Source organism: Pongo abelii, chromosome 5 (assembly GCF_028885655.2).
Source record: "Pongo abelii isolate AG06213 chromosome 5, NHGRI_mPonAbe1-v2.0_pri, whole genome shotgun sequence".
Classification (NCBI taxonomy): Eukaryota; Metazoa; Chordata; class Mammalia; order Primates; family Hominidae; genus Pongo; species Pongo abelii.
In genome coordinates this window covers 31,924,014-31,945,488 of record NC_071990.2, presented here as the reverse complement: position 1 = coordinate 31,945,488, position 21,475 = coordinate 31,924,014, and the positions used below count along the sequence as shown (strand labels likewise).

The 21,475-nt window shown below is 53.6% G+C and overlaps 5 protein-coding genes across 11 annotated transcripts in view; 3 read left to right on the top strand and 2 right to left on the bottom strand.

Moving 5' to 3' along the window:
- The first annotated feature begins 42 nt into the window (after window positions 1-42).
- DDAH2 (DDAH family member 2, ADMA-independent) lies at window positions 43-3,511 on the top strand. Of its 2 annotated transcripts, none has more exons than XM_024248310.3 (7): window positions 43-486; window positions 1,317-1,673; window positions 1,793-1,892; window positions 2,018-2,091; window positions 2,251-2,370; window positions 2,854-3,003; window positions 3,193-3,511. In XM_024248310.3, the coding sequence occupies exons 2-7, from the start codon at window positions 1,377-1,379 to the stop codon at window positions 3,307-3,309; spliced, it is 858 nt and encodes a 285-aa protein (XP_024104078.1). In that variant the 5' UTR covers window positions 43-486; window positions 1,317-1,376; the 3' UTR covers window positions 3,310-3,511. The 2 variants fall into 2 exon arrangements, with proteins under 2 accessions (XP_024104078.1, XP_002816705.1); XM_002816659.6 differs by having other exon boundaries at window positions 1,313-1,673.
- Window positions 3,512-3,840: 329 nt separating this feature from the next.
- On the bottom strand, window positions 3,841-7,722 carry MPIG6B (megakaryocyte and platelet inhibitory receptor G6b). Of its 4 annotated transcripts, none has more exons than XM_024248305.3 (6): window positions 7,662-7,722; window positions 7,122-7,469; window positions 6,876-6,966; window positions 6,471-6,511; window positions 6,254-6,352; window positions 3,841-6,131 (listed from the first exon to the last, which is right to left on the bottom strand). In XM_024248305.3, the coding sequence occupies exons 1-6, from the start codon at window positions 7,720-7,722 to the stop codon at window positions 6,058-6,060; spliced, it is 714 nt and encodes a 237-aa protein (XP_024104073.1). In that variant the 3' UTR covers window positions 3,841-6,057. The 4 variants fall into 4 exon arrangements, with proteins under 4 accessions (XP_024104073.1, XP_024104072.1, XP_024104074.1 ...); XM_024248304.3 differs by having other exon boundaries at window positions 6,254-6,333; XM_024248306.3 differs by lacking the exon at window positions 6,876-6,966.
- Window positions 7,723-8,544: 822 nt separating this feature from the next.
- LY6G6C (lymphocyte antigen 6 family member G6C) lies at window positions 8,545-12,438 on the top strand. The gene is made up of 3 exons (XM_024248303.3): window positions 8,545-9,486; window positions 10,879-10,989; window positions 11,776-12,438. Exons 1-3 carry the CDS (start codon window positions 9,435-9,437, stop codon window positions 11,988-11,990), a joined length of 378 nt encoding a protein of 125 aa, XP_024104071.1. The 5' UTR covers window positions 8,545-9,434; the 3' UTR covers window positions 11,991-12,438.
- A 658-nt stretch (window positions 12,439-13,096) lies between these two features.
- The window catches only part of LOC100454673 (lymphocyte antigen 6 family member G6F), a 15,035-nt gene continuing 6,656 nt past the window's right edge, over window positions 13,097-21,475 (bottom strand). For 2 of the 3 annotated variants that reach the window (XM_054558700.2, XM_024248301.3), the window contains exons 4-6: window positions 20,923-21,078; window positions 15,460-15,582; window positions 13,097-13,497 (exon numbers count right to left, since the gene is read on the bottom strand). In XM_054558700.2, the coding sequence (XP_054414675.1) occupies window positions 13,274-13,497; window positions 15,460-15,582; window positions 20,923-21,078 (503 nt within the window). In that variant the 3' untranslated portion in view covers window positions 13,097-13,273. Of the gene's footprint in view, window positions 13,498-15,459; window positions 15,583-15,673; window positions 15,729-20,922; window positions 21,079-21,475 lie in introns of those variants that run through there. The other variant, XM_009241696.4, reaches the window with a different exon arrangement.
- On the top strand, window positions 17,017-18,739 carry LOC103890871 (lymphocyte antigen 6G6e). The gene is made up of 3 exons (XM_054558704.1): window positions 17,017-17,321; window positions 18,291-18,416; window positions 18,519-18,739. Exons 1-3 carry the CDS (start codon window positions 17,195-17,197, stop codon window positions 18,737-18,739), a joined length of 474 nt encoding a protein of 157 aa, XP_054414679.1. The 5' UTR covers window positions 17,017-17,194.

Below are 21,475 nucleotides of genomic sequence, written 5' to 3'. Positions count from 1 at the left end.
GTGGGTCAGTGATCTTGAGCTCAGGGCAGAAGCCAGGAATTAAGAAGGGAAATGTTTGTGGTGGGGCTGCTATATTTCGTGCCGGTCCGCCGTTGCGCTGTTCTGAGGTCTACGAAGCATTTGCAGCCCCGCCGCCAGGGCCGGCCAGATCTGGGTGGGCCTGGGCAGCACTCGCTGGGCGGTGCCGATTTCTGGCAAGGGGGGCGCAGTCTGGCTGGAATGGGCGCGGCTTAGCAGGGCGGAATGGGCGTGGCCCGAAGAAGCCCCGCCCCGTCCCGCTTAGACAATGCCCCGGAGCCGCCAGACCGTCGCGCCCCCGCCCCATCGTAGTATATGAGCTCGCCTACCCAAGGACCCCCCTAAAAGCCAGAGCTCCCAGTCCCCGAGGCTTGAAGACGGGGACTCCCTTCTCCACCAACTCTGTCCTCGGGGGGTGGGGCCCCAGCCGAGATCACAGCGCGACAGGAGTGGGGGTGGCCGCTGGAGGTGAGTCTTGGGCGGGGGGCCCTGAACCGTATGGGGGCCGGAGTTTGGGGGTGCCGGGCCCATGCCTGCACCGGACAGAGAGTATGGGGAGCTGGTATTTGGGCGCGGAGCTAGGCGGGGTGGACTTTGGGACATAGACGGGGAACAGGGTCCTGGAGCCGGGAGTAGCTCCAGCGCCCCGGAACCACGCCCCCTGTTTCCCCGCCCCTCGCATTTCGTTTTAGACCTCTCCCAGTCCTTCGGGACTCGGTCTGGTTTATACTAGGTCGTGCTAGGGGCAGCGTGACCAGCCAGGGCGGAGAGAGGATGCTTAACTCCTTAGGCTTGAACTCCTCCCTTCCTACCCACCTCTCTCCCTTCTCGTTCGGGTATTCAGGGCTTCCATCCCCCAGCCCCTGCCTCTCCAGCTTTCTCCTTGTGTCCCATAACCCCTGCGGGTCCCGGGCCGTACTTCAAGTCCCTGCGGTAGCGAGCAGCTGAGGGTTAAGGGGGCGGGGCTGCTGCATTTTTGGGGAGTGAGCGCATCCTAGTGGCTGCCAAGAGGGGCGCCCGACAGGGACCTCACGAAGCCCCCAAGCAGGGGCAACAGGTGTTTTCGAGATTAGAGACCCTAGCCTTGTTCCTCAGGCTCCTCTTAAAGAATCTGACCCCTGAGGGTGCTGGGTAGAGTGGGGTCGACAGGAGCGTAATGTCTGGAGCGGGTGGGGCGGAGTGGGAGGGACGCCTAGAGATGGCAGGAGGAAGACCTGGGCGCTCTTAACCACCCCCAATGCCCTTGTCTGCATGTCTTTTTCTCTGTCTCCTCCTTTTCTGTTTCTTCTCCTAGACAGGTGAAGAAACAAGAAAACTAAGAAATCCGAGCGGTTGGAGGGGGCGTCTGTGTGGATGGGATGGGGACGCCGGGGGAGGGGCTGGGCCGCTGCTCCCATGCCCTGATCCGGGGAGTCCCAGAGAGCCTGGCGTCGGGGGAAGGTGCGGGGGCTGGCCTTCCGGCTCTGGATCTGGCCAAAGCTCAAAGGGAGCACGGGGTGCTGGGAGGTAAACTGAGGCAACGACTGGGGCTACAGCTGCTAGAACTGCCACCTGAGGAGTCGTTGCCGCTGGGACCGCTGCTTGGCGACACGGCCGTGATCCAAGGGGACACGGCCCTAATCACGCGGCCCTGGAGCCCCGCTCGTAGGCCAGAGGTGAGCGCCGTGGTGCGGGTGTGGTATGGGGAAGGGCAGGAGGAGCTGGATGTCGGGGCTTTGGGGAAGAATTGGGGATGGGGGTGTCACAGCTCCGTGCCCTCTTCTCCTATCCTAAGGTCGATGGAGTCCGCAAAGCCCTGCAAGACCTGGGGCTCCGAATTGTGGAAATAGGAGACGAGAACGCGACGCTGGATGGCACTGACGTTCTCTTCACCGGTGAGGCTGGGGGGAGGTACCCGTAGGTCTTGGCACAGGGAAGTAGAGTTTGGGAGACTCGGCCCTCTGGAGCCTTGTTTCCAACTCACTCCCGCCCTCAAACCTCCGCGGCCTCCCGGACTCAGGCCGGGAGTTTTTCGTAGGCCTCTCCAAATGGACCAATCACCGAGGAGCTGAGATCGTGGCGGACACGTTCCGGGTGCGGAGCGGGACCAGCCTAGGGAGGGAGCGGGGTGCAGGTGGGGGTCGGAAGGGCCTGGGAGCCCGCTGAGGAAATGAGAAGCAGAGAGCAGCCTATGTTTGAAGATATCCCATCACCCCTCCCGACCCCCTGAATACCTCCCCTCGCTCTCCCTAGGACTTCGCCGTCTCCACTGTGCCAGTCTCGGGTCCCTCCCACCTGCGCGGTCTCTGCGGCATGGGGGGACCTCGCACTGTTGTGGCAGGCAGCAGCGACGCTGCCCAAAAGGCTGTCCGGGTGAGGAGGGGGCGGGGCCAACGAAAGTGGGCGCGGTTCTGGGCCCGGGAAGCCAGGAGCTGGGAGGCTTGGGAAATTAGCCCCAACCCCTGCCCTCACTGGGCTGTCCATCTTATATGAAAGAACACAGGAGTAAATAAGAAGTTACAACAGCAGGACTGGGAACAGGGGTGATTAATTTGCTCTTCCGGAGTTTCAGGAAACCCCAAAGGTGGCACCTAAACTGTGACTCTAAGGATGGGTAGGACAGATAAGAGGAGGGGCTGGGGAAGGTAGGGGGTTGAAAATAACTGCATGTGATTCCAAGGTGGAAATTAGCAAAGGTAACTAAAGTACTTAGTGTCTGACATACGGTAAGCTCTATGTGCTTGCTGTCATAATTTTCCACAAATGTCAGTCTGTCCCCAGCCCTTAGTGGTGGTTGAGCAGGCGGACTCGGCTATGGAGAGGTTCTGAGACTCGAACACTTCCTCTTTCCTCTAGGCAATGGCAGTGCTGACAGATCACCCATATGCCTCCCTGACCCTCCCAGATGACGCAGCTGCTGACTGTCTCTTTCTTCGTCCTGGGTTGCCTGGTGTGCCCCCTTTCCTCCTGCACCGTGGAGGTGGGGATCTGCCCAACAGCCAGGAGGTGAGAGAGGGCAGGAACTCCAACACCAAGCACCATCAGAGAAAAGAGTTTCAGGCTTTCCTAGTGGGAGGAAGGAAGCGTACCTTCTCTAGAAGCCTGGGTGGGGCCACTCTGAGCTGGCTGGAGGAGTGGCCTGGCTCAACCTGAGGTCTCACTCTCCTCTCCCCACTCCATGTCCTCCCTATGCAGGCACTGCAGAAGCTCTCTGATGTCACCTTGGTACCTGTGTCCTGCTCAGAACTGGAGAAGGCTGGCGCCGGGCTCAGCTCCCTCTGCTTGGTGCTCAGCACACGCCCCCACAGCTGAGGGCCTGGCCTTGGGGTACTGCTGGCCAGCGGTAGGATAGTATAGGGAGTAGAAGGGGAAGGAGGGTTAGATAGAGAATGCTGAGTAGGCAGTAGTTGGGAGAGAGCCTCAATATGGGGGGAGGGGAGAGTGTAGGGAAAAGGATAGGGTCCACTGGGTGAGTCCTGCCTCTCAGAACCAATAAAATCGAATTGACCTTTTAGACTGGGCTGTGACTGGTGTCTTACTGGGGCAAAGGGATAGGGCAGGGCTGAAACCTAAGGTTGGGGTCAGTGCAGGGAAGAAGGCCTCTTATTCAAAAATCTTATTAGGTACTTACCAACTCATTGCCCAACCATGTCATAGGTACTTGAGCACAAGATGGACAAAACAGAATTTCTATCATGGGAAGTGTGTCCAGGGCAGAGAAAAGAGTCTATGGGTGGATTGCTCACTGAATTTATCTAAATGTTAGATGATTCAGAGACTGGTAGATTACCAGTCCACCCCTATTTGATAAAGAAAAAGAAATGACACTTGCAGGGACATTCATTTTCATTCATTCATTTACTGAGGCTTAGCAATGATATCAAAAGGGTCAGTCTCCTGACGTTGGGGAGCTCACAGTACATGCAAATTTCTTACAAATTGAAATACAGGTTGTCACGGAACAATTTACAGAAGGCTGTATCTATGAGGGAAATAAAGGGGGTGTGCCCTAGGGCATCAAAGTATATGCAAGGGGTGGGCAAGGAGGGTCACCTTCCCAGAAAAGGCCACACTTGAACTGAGGATAAATAAGAATTAGCCAGGCAGATAGTGTGGAGGAGGGAAAGGGGTAATACAGGAAGAAGGAATTGCACTGGGCAATGACATTTTGGGGCTAGGGAGAATTCTCTAAGGCTGGCATTTTCTAAGATGTGCATGTGGAATGACAGAGGTAGGCCTGGAGAGTGAACAAAGTGCTATAGTACCTTGTATCCAAAGCCAAGGCACGTGGGCACAGAGCTGAAGCTAAGGAGAGTACTTCGGTTCTGTAACAAGGGCTGTCAGGAGCAGTTATCTCTTGACTAGGATCTCTCTGACTTCAGGGAGGAAAGCAAGGGTAGGAGGATGAGGTGGGGCTATGGGTAATCCAGGAAGGAAGTAAGCAGAGTACATTCACGTGGCAGCGCTGGGCATGGAATATAGTGTGGGTTTGACAGTGATGTTAAGATAGAAAGACTGGACTTCATGGCTCATTATGTGGGAGTAAGAGAGAAAGGAGGTCTGCGTGACTCCCAGTTTCTGGGTTGGGCAACTGGGTTGTTAAAGAGAATACAGAGGAGAATTAAGTGAGCAGCTTCAGAGATGACAATGAGTTGGGTTTGACATTCGTAGTGCAAAATGCCTGAGGTCAGTCAGGCAGAATGTCTAAGGGGAAGTTTGTTAATCCCAAATCTGAGATCTGAGCCAGAGAGAGTTCTGGGTGTCATTTCCAGAGGTGGGGGCTGAGGACTGACTGTGGATGAGAGTGTCCCAGAAGAAGAGAAAGGGACAAACCTAGAATGGTGGGAAATACTGTAGGGATATGGAGCAAGGAAGAGGAGTCCAAAAAGAAAACACCAGCAACAAACAGCTTAAAGAATGGAGTAATCAGGCCAGGCGTGGTGGCTCACGCCTGTAATCCTAGCACTTTGGGAGGCCGAGGTGGGTGGATCACGAGGTTAGCAGATCAAGACCATCCTGGCTAACACGGTGAAACCCCATCTCTACTAAAAATACAAAAAATTAGCTAGGCGTGTTGATGGGCACCTGTAGTCCCAGCCTCTCAGGAGGCTGAGGCAGGAGAATGGCATGAACCTGGGAGGCAGAGCTTGCAGTGAGCCAAGATCGTGCCACTGCACTCCAGCCTGGGCGACAGGGCGAGATTCCATCTCAAAAAAAAAAAAAAAAGAATGGAGTAATCAGAGCCCAAACCAGATGAATGCTAAAAATGTCTACTGGGTGTGGCTATTAGGACGTCACTGGCAACCTTATGAAGAGCAGATGAGCAATTTCAACAGATGAGCAGTGGGGACAAAGTGAAGAAGAAAATGGAAGAGGCAGGTATATGCCCCTGGTTCCAAAGCTTGACCGTGAAGGGAAGGGAAGAGATAAGGCAACTGTCTGGGAGTTATTGATGTCTTAAGATAGGAGCTAGGAGGCCGGGCGCGGTGGCTCACGCCTGTAATCCCAGCACTTTGGGAGGCCGAGGCGGGCGTATCATGAGGTCAGGAGATTGAGATCATCCTGGCTAACATGGTGAAACCCCGTCTCTATTAAAAATACAAAAAATCAGCTGGGCGTGGTGGCGGGCGCCTGTAGTCCCAGCTACTCAGGAGCCTAACGCAGGAGAATGGTGTGAACCCGGGAGGCGGAGCTTGCAGTGAGGGAGATGGCGCCACTGCACTCCAGCCTGGGCAACAGAGCGAGACTCTGTCTCAAAAAAAAAAAAAAGATAGGAGCTAGGGCTTGATTGGGTATAGAGAGGACACTGGTGGTGAGGGAGACAGGGAGGTTATAGGAGAGATGGGAGTAAGTTTAGAAGTAAGATCAGTGGCAGAGACAGCCTAGAACCCAGGTCTCCCAACTCCCAGTCTAGCACTTATTTCTATACCATGGTGCCTTCCTCTTCCAGGTGAGGGACCAAGGAGGGGAGAGGGATTATGGGGAGCTGGGATCCTCTAGCTTGGGAGGTTTGGAGTAAGGGCTTCCCTTCAAACTACAACTGCATAGATGGTGGAGGCATCAGCAGGGTCCACTGTAGACAGCCGGCGGGGCCTGCTGAGGGCTATATGGTCCAGATCCGCATAGAGCAGGCTCTGGAGGAGGAAGGGGAGGAAGACAAGATGGTCTCCACAGTCTTCCTTGGGGTTCAGGCCTTTTTTTTGGTCCATTTTCCGCAGAGATTCTGGCCATCCCCTTCCCATCCCCATGCCCTTACCGGTTCCTGGTCCAGGTCCCCTGGAATCTTGGGCTCTTCCTCCTTTACTGGCCTCTGGGGCTCGGTTCTCACAAGTGGAGCTATGTAGGGGGGACAGAGCTGAAGGATGGAGAGAAGGTGACCAACGTGTCTGCTCCCAGCAAGGGCTCAGACTCAGGAATTGAGGGGTGGGGAGTGGGTGTGTAGGAGAAAGAAAATGGGGTGGAATTAGTCTCACCAAATCTAGGGAGTGGTCGAATCGGTTGCGGGGGCAGGCACCTGTAAGGGACATATGAGTCTTTGAGAGCCACCAGTCTTGTCTCACTGGTTCTCCTGGGACTCGCCGCGCCAAGGACAGTCCAGCAACTTGAAGGCTCAGACGGGAAACAACTTAGACTCTACCCCCACCGACAGTCCAGCCCAGGCTCTAACTCTGCTGCACTTCCAGCTCATCTCCTCTGGCGGGGCTCTACTCACCAGCCAGCGGCCTCACTCCCACCTTTGACCTCTCCCATTCTTCGCCAAGCCAGGACCAGAGCTCTAGGTCTAGCTCTTTCTTTTGCGAAGGTTCTGGTCCTGCCCCTTCCACCTCTGGTCACTCCCCACTTAACGAGGAGTGGGGAGTGACACCACTCCTGCTCACCTGTGCAGCCACCAGACCAGGCCCAAAGCTCCCAGTCCCAGCACCAGCCCAGCGCCCAGCAGCGGGATCAGGAGCTGGGGATACACGGACCCTGGGGGAAAGGCGTGGAGGGGAGGGATGCTGAGGTCAGGGGTTTGACGAGAGAGAGCCAGCTCTCCAGCTCAAGAACCCCCAGCCAAGGCCCTCTTCCCTCCTCCGGGTATGTGTCGGAGTTAAGTACCCTTGTGCGCACAGGCCTGGACCTACCATGGGTAGGCCCGGGGGCCTTGCAATAGGTCCTGTCCCCCAGCACGTGAAGCACTGTACGGCTCTCGTCCTCGTGGCGGCCCTTGCAGAAAAAGGTGCCCGAGTCCCCCGCGCTCAAGAGGAGCTCCAGCCGCCGGATACCAGAGTCCAGGGAGCGTAGGCGGCCGACGAAAGGCTGGAGGGGAGGCACGGTGGGGGTCCCGCTCGAAGAGGCCCACAGGATCGGTCGGCGTCCTTTGGACAGGCCCTTGCAGGCCGGGAAGCTGGGCGCCCAGACCCAGCGGATGGGATGAGAGACTCCTACGCAGGAGAGATTCACCCGGTCCCCAGGGCGGCCGTCCAGAGAAGCTAGGAGAGGCCGGAGGCTGTGGTTAGGGCAGGTCCACAGGGCAAGACGACCCTCCATCCCGTCTCCTCTTTCTCTTCTCTTCTGCACTCCAGCCATCCTGGATCTTCCCACACACAACCCATCCTACTAGGCGGCCCCTTTCTTGCTTCAGCCCCTCTGCGTCTATCACAACTCTCCCAGGGATCGCTTACCCCCAGGGTTCCCTTGGGCCCTCGAGAGCAGCAGCGGTAGCAGCTGCAGAAACACAGCCATGGTTGGGATGTGGTGAGGAGAAGCTGCGAGCGAATCAGCGGCTTGGGGCTGGTGGCGGGGGTGGGGGGGACCGGAGGGAAGTTGGGGGTGGGGAGAATGGAGAGGCTGGGGGGCTCCGATAAGAGAGGGGGCGGGGCCACCATATGCCCAGATCCCTTTGGGAATCCTCGCAGGCAAACTCGGAGTCTTCAAATGGTTCCCACTTAAAATGTGTGCTCGGGCCATTTACACAAATGCTTTGGCCTGCTTAACTTTTCAGGCACGCCTGTAATCCCAGCTACTTACGAGGCTAAGGAGGGAGGATCGCTTGAGCTCCGGAGGTCGAGGTTGCAGTGAACTGTGATCAGGCCATTGCACTCCAGCCTGGGCGACAGAGCCAGCCAGACCCTGTCTCAAAAACAACAACAAAAACCCCTATTTTGTAGGGGATTGTGATAACGAGATAAAGTAATACATGTAAACTGCTTAGAATACATAGGATCACTATGTAAGTGCTTGCCATTATTATTACTATTTCTATTCTTTTTTTTTTTTTTTTTTTTTTTGAGACAGAGTCTTGCTCTGTGGCCAGGCTGGAGTGCAATCTCGACTCACTGCAACCTCCGTCTCCTGGATTCAAGTGAGTCTCCTGTCTCAGCCTCCCAAGTAGCTGGGACTACAGGCGCACACCACCACACCTGACTAATTTTTGTATTTTTAGTAGAGATGGGGTTTCACCATGTTGGCCAGGATGGTCTCGATCTCTTGACCTTGTGATCCACCCACCTCGGCCTCCCAAAGTGCTGAGATTACAGGCGTGAGCCACCACACCTGGCCTACTATTTCTATTCTTATTTTAGCTTCTACCTCACCTCTCTGTGCCCATGCTGTTCCTCCTGCCTTGGTACCCTGCCCAAGTTGGCAGGTTTTGATTGGGGAGGTGCTTTGGAGCAGGTGCACACAGCCACACCTAGGACAATTGCTGCTGCTGGACTGGAACAACAAGGCCACACCAAGCGCAAGTGGAGCATGGGTGATGTCCTGAGAACCTTCATGGGAGCCTGAGGCAGCCCCTACTTAGCAGACCTGTGGTGGCTCTCCTGGATGAGTAGCCCCAGCCCCTGCCTCTGCTGCTATGGCATCACAGAAGCCATCAGTGAGTCACTGATGGCAGAGCAGGCATTGGAAAGACCGAATGGGGGCTGAATGGAGATTAATTTGACCCATTCCACCCCCAATTTCCACCAGCATGCCCCTATCAATGCCCAGGAGGGACCCAGGGACCCAAATTCAGCAATTAATTTGGGCCACATCCTTTTGTCCATTTTCCAGGAACTAGCAGAAGCTACCACCATGGACACTGTAAATCACAGAGGCCTTTGATGATGCTCCCTCAGAGGGCTGAGCAGCAGGACTCTTAGCTGGAGGCCAGGAAGGGCATCTTGGCCTGAAACCAAGAACCACAATGGCATTGGCCACTAGTGTCACCTGCCCTCCCCCATCCCTCTCTCCCATCCCTACTCCCCACTCAGTCCTGCTCAGTGCCTTCCCACCCCTTGTCTTTTCTCTGGTCAGCTGTGTAGTAAGTGGGAAGGGAGGGGCTACCAGAGGCAGGGAAGGGAGGAGCCTTTGGGTTTATAAGTTCCAAAAAGGCCACTCAACTCCCAGAGCTGGATCCTTGAAAATCTACCCTATCAGCTGCTGTGGTTGCCACCATTCTCAGGACCCTCGCCATGAAAGCCCTTCTGCTGCTCACCCTGTCTGCTCTGCTCTGCTGGGTCTCAGGTGAGCACCTGGGGGCCCCAAAGACCTGGTTTGCCTGGTCAGGACCTTTACACCCTGCTCTACCCACTTCCCTGCCCTACCCACCACTCGGGATCCCAACACCCCCAGCCCCAACTGGCTCAGCTCTCCTGTGCCACCAAGACCAGGCTTCCCTATGACAGCCTGCTTGCTCTATTTCTCAAAAAGCCAGGTCTCCATCCATCCTCCCCACCTCCAAGAAAGACCCATTTCTCTCACCTGCCAGGGCTCTGGGTCCCCTGTTCCCCACTCCAAGGTGTCTCCTTCTTGGAAACTCTGGTATCCAGTTCCCCAACCAGCCCCACTTCAATATGCAACTCTCCAGAGTCTAGCTTACCTGCCTTCTCCTCTATCTGCTGTGCTTAGGTGTCCTCTCAAAGACCTAGGCATCCAGCCCCAGGCTCCTTTCGTAACCTACCTTCCCCATCTACTCCATCAGGGACTCACATGTTCAGTCTCTCAGCCATGGCCTTTCCTAGATACCCCCTCCCATACCGGGGATACAAGCTTTCTAGATGGTTGCAGTGACATCTAAGAGCCTCCATGGAAATAGAGCGTTTTCTTGAGCCTTCTGAAGAGGGGACACCTGGGCCACTTACCTCCAGGGTGAGGTGGATTTCACTGAGGTACCCTTACCGGGCTCCTCCACCCTTGGACCCTGCATCACCAAATCTTGCCTGCCCAAACCTTGAATTAACTGAAGCAGGAAACTTGGGGTGCCGCCTTCTGTATCCACCCTCTCCATTTTGATAAGGTGCTAAGATGGAATCTGGTGATCTGTCTCTCAGGTATCATTCCTTTCTGCTGAAGAGCTACTGGGGTGAGAGGATTCTATTCAGGTCTGGTTCCTCTTCCCACACTCTTGCCAGCTCCAGGAGGTGAAGAGTAAATTGTAAATTGCTAAAGCTGGCCACAGATGGCTTTCTCGCCAGCCTCAATTTCCAAGGCATTCTGACAGTGTTGTAACCCTCATGATTTTCATTTTTATTATTTCTCCTTCTCTCAAGTTTCCATCTCCTCCTTCACCACCCACATTCTTTCCCCATGGTATCTTCCTCACATTCCATCTATCTGCAGCCCCATGTTTTTCTTCATAGCTCTGTCCCTCTTGACTCACCTCCAAACGGGGTGGAGTGACGGAAGACATGTAGGACGTGGGCCTTTCACAAAGCAACAACTCTACCCTTACCTGCCGCCCACTTTCCATTTTCCCTGCATCACTCACCTGCTCTGTGCTTGCTAGACCCAACAGCCAAACAGGTTGGAGCACCTACGTGATGGGCTCTTCTCCACCCTCCACCCCCACCCCCAGCTCAGCTTATCCCCAGGTAAGTCAGAGACCCCATCACCTCAGCCTGACTCGTGTCTTCCCAGCTGACATTCGCTGTCACTCCTGCTACAAGGTCCCTGTGCTGGGCTGTGTGGACCGGCAGTCCTGCCGCCTGGAGCCAGGACAGCAATGCCTGACAACACATGCATACCTTGGTAACATCCCCTTCCTCAGTGGGGTAAGCAGGGAGGTGGGAGACTCTATGGCCAGGACTGAGGCCCAAATGGGTCTAAGACTGAGATGGAGAAGCAGAGGATTATAGCAATGATAATATTTGGCCAAAGATGGTTGTGTGCCAGGCAACATCCTATGTCTTTGCATGCCTTTTTTTCAATTAATGTTCATGACAACCCCGTGATATGGGTGCTATTATTATATTGAGAAAACGGCCTAAAAAAGAGACAGTAACACAGCCGGGCATGGTGGCTCATGCCTGTAATCCCTGCACTTTGGGAGGCCAAGGTGGTTGGATCACTTGAGGTCAGGAGTTCAAGACCAGCCTGGCCAACATGGTGAAACCCTATTTCTACTAAAAATACAAAAATTAGCCAGGCTTGGTGGTGGCGCCTGTAATCCCAGCTACTCGGGAGGCTGAGGCAGGAGAATCACTTGAACCTGGGAGGCAGAGGTTGCAGTGAGCTGAGATGGCACCACTGCACTCCAGCCTGGGCGAGAGTGAGACTCTGTCTTGAAAAAAAAAAAAAAACAAACAGAGACAGTAACAGGTCCAAGGCCTTATGGCCAGCAAGTGATAGAATCAGGACTGGGGGAGTGGTGGGTAAGGATGTGCAGAAGGAATATCAGACTGAGAAAAGAGAAGGGGAGGGCCAGGGACAGAGTTGGGAAGGAAGGAAGCCAAGGTGGGTGGATGGGGTGGGGAGGTGGACACAGGCATGCCAGGTGCCCATCCTGGCTGATTCCCTGCCCATTCCCACCCCTAGGTAAGATGTGGGTTTTCTCCAATCTGCGCTGTGGCACACCAGAAGAGCCCTGTCAGGAGGCCTTCAACCAAACCAACCGCAAGCTGGGCCTGACATATAACACCACCTGCTGCAACAAGGACAACTGCAACAGCGCAGGCCCCCGGCCCACTCCAGCCCTGGGCCTTCTTTTCCTTACCTCCTTGGCTGGCCTTGGCCTCTGGCTGCTGCACTGAGACTCATTCCATTGGCTGCCCCTCATCCCACCTGCCTTGGCCTGAGCCTCTCTCCCCGTGTCTCTGTATCCCCTGGCTTTACAGAATTGTCTCTGCCTAGCTCCTATTTCTTTAATTAAACACGGTTCCGAGTGGCCTCCTCATCCATCCTTCCCGCCTCACACCCTTCACTCTGCTTTTTCTGGGTCCCTTCCCACTTCCTTCCAGGGCCTCCATTGGCTCCCAGAAGGGCTCCCCACTTTGCTTCCTACACTCTACTGTCCCCTACTTGAGGAGGGATTGGGATCTGGGCCTGAAATGGGGCTTCTGTCTTGTCCCCAGTGAAGGCTCCCACAAGGACCTGATGACCTCACTGTACAGAGCTGACTCCCCAAACCCAGGCTCCCATACATACCCCATCCGCCATACTCACCTCTTTCCGTTTTGAGTAATAAATGTCTGAGTCTGATAAAATGTACATTTATTATAAGAAGACCTAAGGGTCAGGTCATCTCCCAGGAAATAATACTCTCAATCTCCCTCCCTTACACAGGAATCCTTCAGGGAGGTTCCCTGGGAGGCTGGGCTGGGGCAAATGGAGAAACAGGTTTTTCAGGTCTTCATCCTCCCTTCCAGTGTCTCCAGGTGGCACACAACAACTCATATCCTAAATTTAGGCCACATCCCTGATGTATTGCCAAGAAGAAGGTGCCACCTGGCTTGAGGGCTCTCCAGAAAGGATAGGAGAGGCACATGGGGATGGGGCCTGAGACCCTGTTTCTTCAGTTTCTCTCAGGTTAGAGTTAAAGGCCTCAACTAGCCTAGTTAGTAAGTAGGGCACCAAGCAGTTTTTACCTATTACAGTTTTTACATTTCTTTTCTCAATTAAAAATAGTCCTATTGGGAGCCAAGTTGCAAATGGGAGAAAGGGGAGCAAACCCAGACTCAGGCTCACAAAACCCTGGCAACCCCACTCAGTGAATCTCATTGCTAAGGAAGATTCAACCCAGCAACAGGATCCAGGAGCCACAGAAGGCAGATAAGCCATGTCCTTTGGGGTTTAGTTGGTTAAGGAGTGCACCACTGTAATTAAGCCCGCTGTTGCTTGGTAACCCCCAAACTGGATGCCCCATATTACCCTTTTAGTCCTCCCATCAACCAAAGATAGATGCAATTTTCCAGTCAGCTGTAGAGTGGTTCATAGATTTTAATGACTCACAGAAGGATGCTTGTCTTCTCACATCAGATGTTCAGATGTCCCTTGTTCCCTTGCGCCCTTGTTCCCTTCTCTACTCCTACTCCCACTACCCGCTCCACAGTCCTGGCAAGAGACAGGTCAGGGCAGTAGCTGCTGCAGCCAAAATGCATGCAGGGGCCACATGGCTTGCCACGGCGCTGTTGCACAGGTCTCGCAGGTAGCAGTCCCTGTGGGCTGGATAAGTCACGTCTCCCACCGACTCTGTCTCCACTTGATTGCAATGATGGGCTGCGACGCAGGCTGGATGTTGGTGAATCACAGTCACTGGGGCTGAGAGAGAGAATGAAACTGGGGTGTTGGACTCCTGGCTTCAGGACTTGCCTTCTGGGGCAGAGCAGATGTGATTTCAAGGAGCCCAAAGGGATTTTCAGCCCCCTCAAAAAACACCTCCCTGAAACCAAGTGATCAAAGTTAATGCATTGACCTTGTAAACTCCTGATGTGATGCAGCAAGAAGGACGCAACATCACTTCTGCAGTATTCTTGCTTAAAATGCATGACCTCAATCTCATCATGGCAAATATCAGATAAATATAAATCGAGGGACATTCTATAAAATAGTTTTTAGTATTTCAAGTATGCGTAAATTTTTTTTTTTTTTTTTTTTTTTTTTGAGACGGAGTTTCACTCTTGTTGCCCAGCTGGAGTGCAATGGTGTGATCTCGGCTCACCGCAACCTCCACCTCTTGGGTTCAAGCAATTCTCCTGCCTCAGGTTCCCGAGTAGCTGGGATTACAGGCATGCACCACCACACCCGGCTAATTTTGTATTTTTAGTAGAGACGGGATTTCTCCATGTTGATCAGGCTTGTCTCGAACTCCTGACCTCAGGTTATCCACCCGCCTCAGCCTCCCAAAGTGCTGGGATTACAGGCATGAGCCACTGCATCCGGCACGTAATTTTTTTTTAATCTAAAAATGATTTTATTTAATTTTAGAGAAAAGATCTTGCTCTCTCACTCAGGCTGGAGTGTGGTGGTGCAATCATAGCTCACTATAGCCTCGAACTCCTGGGCTCAAGTAATCCTCCTGCCTCAGCCTCTCAGGAAGCTGAGATTACAGGTGTGTGCCACCATGCCTGGCTAATTTTTTAAAAATATTTTTTGTAGAGATGGGGGTCTCACTTTGCTGCCCAGGCTGGTGTCAAACTCCTGACCTCAGGTGACTCTTCTGCCTTGGCCTCCCAAAGTGCTGGGATTACAAGTGTGTGCCACCAAGCCTAGCCTAAAAATTATTATTATTATTATTTTTGAGACAGGGTCTCATTTTGTTCCCCAGGCTGGACTGTAGTGGCATGATCATGGCTCATTGTAGCTTCAACATCCCAGGCTCAAGCGATCCTCCCTCTTCAGCCCCCTGAGTAGCTAGGACTACAAGCATGTGCCACCACGCCCAACTAATTTTTTAATCTTTTTTTTTTTTTTTTTTTTTTTTTTGTAGAGACAGGGTCTCCCTATGTTGCCCAGGCTGGTCTCAACTCCTGGGCTCAAGTGGTCCTCCCACCTTGGCCTCCTAAAGTGCTGGGATTACAGGTGTGAGTCACTGCACCAGCCCTAAAAGTATTTTTTAAACTCCAGGTATAAAATAATTTATCAGGGCTCTTCAAATGTGTCAGGGTCATGAAAGACAAAGAAAAACAGAACTGGCACAGATCAGAGGAGACTAAGAAGACATGAGAGCTAAATGCAATGTAGGATCTTGCTAAATCAAATAAAGTCTGTAGATTAGTTAGTAGTATTGTATCAATGTTATTTTGTGATTTTGATAATTGTGCTATGGTTATGTAAGATGTTAGCATTAGGAGAAGTTGAGTATTTCTGCAACTTTTCTGTCAATCCAAAATTATGTTAAAATAAAATATTAAAAACATGTACACACACACACACACACACACACACACACACACACCCCTCCCTGGTCCTTAACTAATGCCGAAAATTTGAAGTTTGGTTTTAACTTTGGCCTTTCAGGGCCAGAGCTCTTCATTTGTGAGCTAATGGGCCTATGAGATTCTTTTAGGAGAATAAGGAGGTGGGGAAGTGGGGGCACAAGGACTGTGGGCCTCTTAGGGGCTCCGTGCCAGGAGCCAGAAGGGGTACAGACTGCTTTCCTCTAACAGCCGCACCATCTGCCCAGAGCCAGACTGAGCCTGGAGGGTTCTGGAAGCCAGAAGGATTGATGTGGGGCTGGAGGCAGGGAAAGGCTGCTGGAAAAGGGAGAAACTGAGGACTCACGGTTTCCAGGTAGCTTGATCTGTTCCAGGCCTGGCTGGGGTCTGCCCTCGCCACAGGTGGTCACGGCCTCTTTGCAAGAACTGCTGGGGCTTCCACCACAGTTGTAGCACCGCATTCGGTTTCCTGGCAGGAGAAAAGAGGCACTGGACCTGGGCCCTCGGTGGAGCCGGCTGGCAGAAAGCCTGTGTGAGAAGCTAGCTGGCCGCCTCCTTACCCAAGGCAGCCCCTAGCAGGGAGCTGAGCAAGATCCCAACAAACTGGGGTTTCATCGCAGTCTGCCCGTGTCAGGACCGCCTCTACCTCCTGCCCACCCCCCTCCCCAGCCCGGCTCTGCCCGCCTTATATCCTCCTTGCCTTGAGCTTTATAGGGCTATAAAAAAGGAGGAAAGAGTCTCCCCCAGCAGGCACCAAGGGCCCCAGTGGGGACAGGGAGGGGCCCCACAGCATGCGCTCAGCATCGTCTGGAGTCCTCAAACTCCTTTATCCTCAGCAGCAGTCTGTGGACCAAGAAGAACCCCTGGGGATCCCTGATACCCTTTCACAGGGTCCTTGAGGGTCTTCCTTTTGCAACTATCTGTGTAAGGTCAGATTTTCTTCATATACTGGACTTCAATGAAAACAACATATCCCAACAGACTGAATGCAGAAGCAGATAGGAAAACCTAGCCATCTCCCACGAAGCCCGACACTAGATTCACAAAAATGTAAAGCAATGCTCAGCTTCTCACTGTGCTGTGGAGAAACAATAGTTATTTTTCACAAAACTATATTTTGTTAGCATGTAATACTTTATTATTTTTATTGTTTAAATAAATCAATAAATACCTACTTTAAATGATGTTTTAATTTTTAATGTAGTAAATACTGATATAACCTCATAAAGAAAAGCTCTTCAGAGTCTTAAGTAACTTTAAAAAGTGTAAAGAGGTCCTGAGATCAATGTTTTTGAAAAGAGCTGCTCTCCTGGGCACCTGTGTCTCCCCTATCTTCACTCCCTGTTCCTAGTCTTACTCCTCCTGGTGCGTGCTGGCTCTGATTCCCCAGATGGGCCTTCCTCCTTCCCAATCTCTTCAACCCCAGCCTTCCAGGCTGTATCACCACCCCCTACCCCAAATCCCATCCATGCCTTCCTTTCTAGTGATTTCTCCCCAGTGCAAGCACATCCGGCAGGCCCTCCAACCCCACCTGTGGTTATTTCCTTCCTCCAAGGTAGTGAAGCTGGCAGGGATAATTACAGGGTAGGAATGTTGACGCTTGGGGGGATCAAAAGGATCTGAAGCTGAGTGGGGTCCGCCCTTACACAGCTGGGCTTTGTGTGTGCGTGTGGATGGGTGGGTGGGGGTATTGTTGATTCTACACTCAAACAGATCCACGCCAGGGCTGTTTAGGAGGGTGACTTTGAGAGACATGAAAGCACTGAGGGGGAAAGACAGAGAAAACAAAGACAGAGAGAAGCTGAGACAGCCAGGGAGCAGCTTGAGACATGGGGAGGGAGGGAGAGGAGTAGGAGGGAAGGCGACAGACACAACTCAGGAGCAGGAGAGGAAGCTAAGTTACAGAGACAACACGCTGAGAGAGCAGAGGAGACCCTCCAGGCAAGGGCAGACTCCTTGCAGGGGCAGGCTGGGGGCCCCCGCTGCCTACTGGGTCAGGCTGGTGAATCTGGTCATGGTTCCGCCCCCCAGATTCACTCTCTAGGTGTGTTTGTTTACTGGTTCCTCCCTGTCTTGCTCAAATGCTCCAACTCTACAAATCCCGGGATCTCGGGGTGCAGATCACCTCTCCCAGATTCCTGAGCCTGTGTCTGGCCATGGGCACCTCCAGCATCTTCCTCTGCGTCCTGTTCCTCTGTGGGGCACTGGGTAAGGGTGGGCTGGGGAACCTTCAGTGGTCAGGGGGCTGGGGGCGGGGACAAGGGCATATGGAGGAATCTGAGGGCTGGGGAGGAGAGGGGTGTGGGTGCTGGAAGAGGCCAAGAAGAGAGCTGGGGGAGTGGGGGACTTCAGGGAGACCAGCCACTGGGAAGCCCAGCCTGATGAGGTGGGAAAGGGTTTCCTTTCAAGGCATTTGAGAATAACCGTCTCCTCCTTGCTGCATCTTTGACCTGCCCCTGTCTCCCCTATCCCTTATTTCACGTCTTGCTTCTGTGCTGGGCCCTTTGGTCAATGTCAATTTCTATTTTCCTATCTGTCTCTGGTGCCATTTACTTAACTTTTTCACTGACTCCCTCCACTTCCCTGCTGCTGGGTCTGGCTTTTTGTCTCTCTCTTTCTATGTTGGTCTCTGACTCTCGTGCCTTCTGTTCATGTCTGCGCATCTCTCAATCCCTGTACCCTTCTTGCCTCCGTCTCTGTTTCTTTTCCTGCATTGTCTCCCTCTTTTTTTTTTTGAGACAGAGTCTCGTTCTGTCACCCAGGCTGGAGTGCAGTGGCATGATCTCGGCTCACTGCAACCTCAGCCACCCAGATTCAAGAGATTCTCCTGCCTCAGCCTCCCAAGTAGCTGGGATTAGAGGCACATGCCACCACGCCCGGCTGATTTTTTGTATTTTTAGTAGAGACAGGGTTTCACCGTGTTAGCCAGGATGGTCTCCATCTTCTGACCTCATGATCAGCCCGCCTCGGCCTTCCAAAGTGCTGGGATTACAGGCGTGAGCCACTGCGCCCGGCTATTTTTTCTACTTCTGTCGGCTTTCCTCCCTTGTTCAACAGCTTTCCTCTCTCTGCTTCGTGTGTCACCTCTCTCTGTGATCCCTCTCCGGATCTGGCCTCTGCCTGCCTCACAGGGAGGGTTTGCCTCTCCTGCTCTCTTAATCTCTGCTGCCTCAACAGGTCTCACCGTGTCCCCTGCCCGGGGAAGGCTCCGCTGCTATACCTGCGGCTTTGTCAAACCATGCTACCCTGTTCCCACCGAGTGTCGGGATGATGAAGCTTGTGGCATCAGTATTGGCACCTCAGGTAGGACTCTGGTCCAATGGCCCTTCTCCAGGTGGCTCCCTACCTCCATCCATCCGGCCTTTCCTGTGGCCCCCGCCTCAGCATGCCTCCTTCATCCCACAGACCAGAGTGAGATCATTGAGCGAAAAAGCTGCCTCCCAAGGGCCCAGTGCCCTCTGCCAGGCTATGCCACCTACTGGCTGCACTCCTACACTCTACGGCACCACTGCTGTGAGCAGGACCTGTGCAACACAGCCGCTTCCCCGCAGCAGCTCACCAGCTTCCTCGCCTCCCTGCCCCTCCTCGTGGCCAGCTTTGCTGGGAGAGGACACCTCCTCCACTAGCTTCCGTGGATCTGCAGCACCCAACCCAGGAATCCCCCTGCCATCACCACGGCCCTGGAAACACCTGCACAGACACTTTGAGACATGCCCGAGAACCTAATTTTGTAGAGACCCCGGATCTCTCAGCAGACCCCTCACCGACCCCTCACAAGGCCTGGGGAGGCACCTGCCCAGAGTCCAGCCTCATAAAGAACAGCTATTCTGTGTTTTTTGTATTTTCTAGATGCCCATTGCTGATGTCCCGTGTCAGCCCAGGTCACTGGCAAGGCAGGCATTTTGATGACACTGTGGATCTCAGGCAAGGGGATCAAAGGAGCATCAGGTATGGTAAGGAGGAGAGTCTTGCTAGGAAAGACTAATGTGGTAGGTCGGGAACTCAGGATGGAGGGCTTGGGGGACTATGAAGAGTACCTTTAATAAAAGGTCTATCTAGGAGTCCAGTAGTACTGCAGATACTGCAGTGTGTGTGTGTGTGTGTGTGTGTGTGTGTGTGTGTGTGTGTGTGTGTGTGTGTGTGTGTGTGTGTGTGTGTGTGTGTGCGCTCTAAGAGCAAACTATAGCTGCTTGGTGGGTTGGGCTGGAGCTGAAACCTGGACCACAGCACTCCCCTCATTCTCCATCTGTGTCATTTGCATCCTTTTTCTTGTCAATGGCTTAGTTTAAGCCCCTGCAGCCTGAAGGCTTTAGGTGAGATTTCTGAGAAAGCTTTTCTCCAGTAAGGCCCAAGCTTCAGCAGAGACACTAAAGGGCACCCAGTGGAGCTGCTTGTGAGGGTGTGGCTGGAGCTCAGCTCATTTCTGCCTGAGACTAGGGAATGGCCAAGTTGGGAGCATCAATACCCTCCCTCACTTCACCAGCCCAGACTCGCCCATGGTTCACAGACATCCCAGCATGGCCCCGGCCCAATAAATAACACACCCCCACTGGGCCTGCCAGTCTGAGTAGACACTCCCTCTGCCCCTGGGAAATAGGGCGTGACCCCAAGGCAGCAGGAAGGAAGTGCCAGAGTGGGGATAGCTGCTCACATGCTCTGAATGCCCCGGTAGAACGCCACAGGGAAGAGTGTGTGCCTAGGATAAGGAAGGATAAGGAGGGGGCCCTGGGTGGGAGCTGAGCACAGGCATCTCTGTCTTGACTCAGTCCCCTCCCCTTGCATGTGAGGAAGTCTGGGGTTGAGTAAATATGCCTGTTGCCTCTCTTCTTTGGGAGGATGAGACATGGGGTAGTGGGGGTCTGGCTTAATTTAGAGATGGGTTGAGGCTTTCCATTTTCTCTGTCCCTCCATCCTCCCACTTTGTGTTTCTATTTTTCTCTCTCTGTCCATCTCTTTCCACTTTCTCTGACTTGAGTCTCTTCCTCTCTCTTTCCCAGTTTTCCCCATTTGTCCTTCAGCTCCACTGCAATGGATTCCCCACCATTGCTCAAGTCTCCAGATCCCTGCCTCCTCCCTGCACACACCCATCCTCCTTGCCCCCACCAGCAACCTCAGGCTCCCCTCAACCCCACAGTACTACGGGCTCAGGGCCATCCCTCCACTGCTGCTACAAGACAGGAGACCAAACCTTTTTGTAGGTTACATCACAGAATAATGCTCCTCCTTTCCTTCAGTCCCCCACCCCTCCCCATACACAGCTTGGTGGCTGCTGGAGGCCAGTTGGATGGTGAAGTTGAACTCTCAGTCCCGCCCCCCTTGCTAAGGTTGTTGAGGAATCTTCCAGATGCTAGATGGCCAGCGAGACAGCAGGTCACACTTCCCAGCAGATGTCACCAAAATCACCTGGTCTTGTGGGCAGGTGGGCTGTGGGGTTTTCCAGAGAGACAGATTAAGGATACCTCTACTTTTCACGTCCTCAGGAACGAGGGCCCATCCCCAACCCAACCCGTGTTTCCTCTCCATCCCCAGTCCCCTCCAGGATTTAAGCCTCTGTTCCCTAGCTGTTCCTCACCCAAGACGGGCCAAATGGATGTTCTCATAGACCTGGATTTCGGGTTTGAACTGAGGAATCGAGGCATCTGGGGAGAAGGAGCCATCAGGGATACAGAAGAGAAGTCAGCAGACAACTTAGAGCTGTGTTCCTCGCCCCCTCCCCTAGAGGAGGTGGGGTACAGAGGCAGGGTGCGAGCCTAGCCCTTTGCCTCCCACCCACGTGCCCTCTTCTTCCCCCGGGGAGGGAAGGACTCACCTCTGCCTGGAGCCCCACAGACCCTCTGCCTCCAGAGCACGATGCTGAGGGCCAGGATGACAACTCCCTGGCCCATTGTGAGCAGCAGCATCAGAATCCAAGGCATGTCCCAGCCCGTGGAAGGGGCACAGAGGGCAGGAGAAGCATCGATGGAGGCTGTAGTAAGGGCCAGACCAGAGAGATGGGAGGGAGGCAGTGAGGGGGCCTGTCCCTGTGCCCCAAAGAGAGGCTTCCCCTCCACAGTCTGGTGGGCTCTTCCAACAGAAGACTTTGTAAGCTTCCCTGCCCACAATATCCTCCACCCTACTCTGCCCCTTTCCAGGCCTCTCACCCTGACCCATAAATAGAGAATGGCGGCCAGGCACAGTGGCTCATGCCTGTAATCCCAGCACGTTAGGAGGCCAAGGCGAGCAGACCACTTGAGGTCAGGAGTTCAAGACGAGCCTGGTCAACATGATGAAAACTTATCTCTACTAAAAATATAAAAATTGAGGCCAGGCGCAGTGGTTCACACCTGTAATCCCAGCACTTTGGGAGGCCGAGGTGGATCACC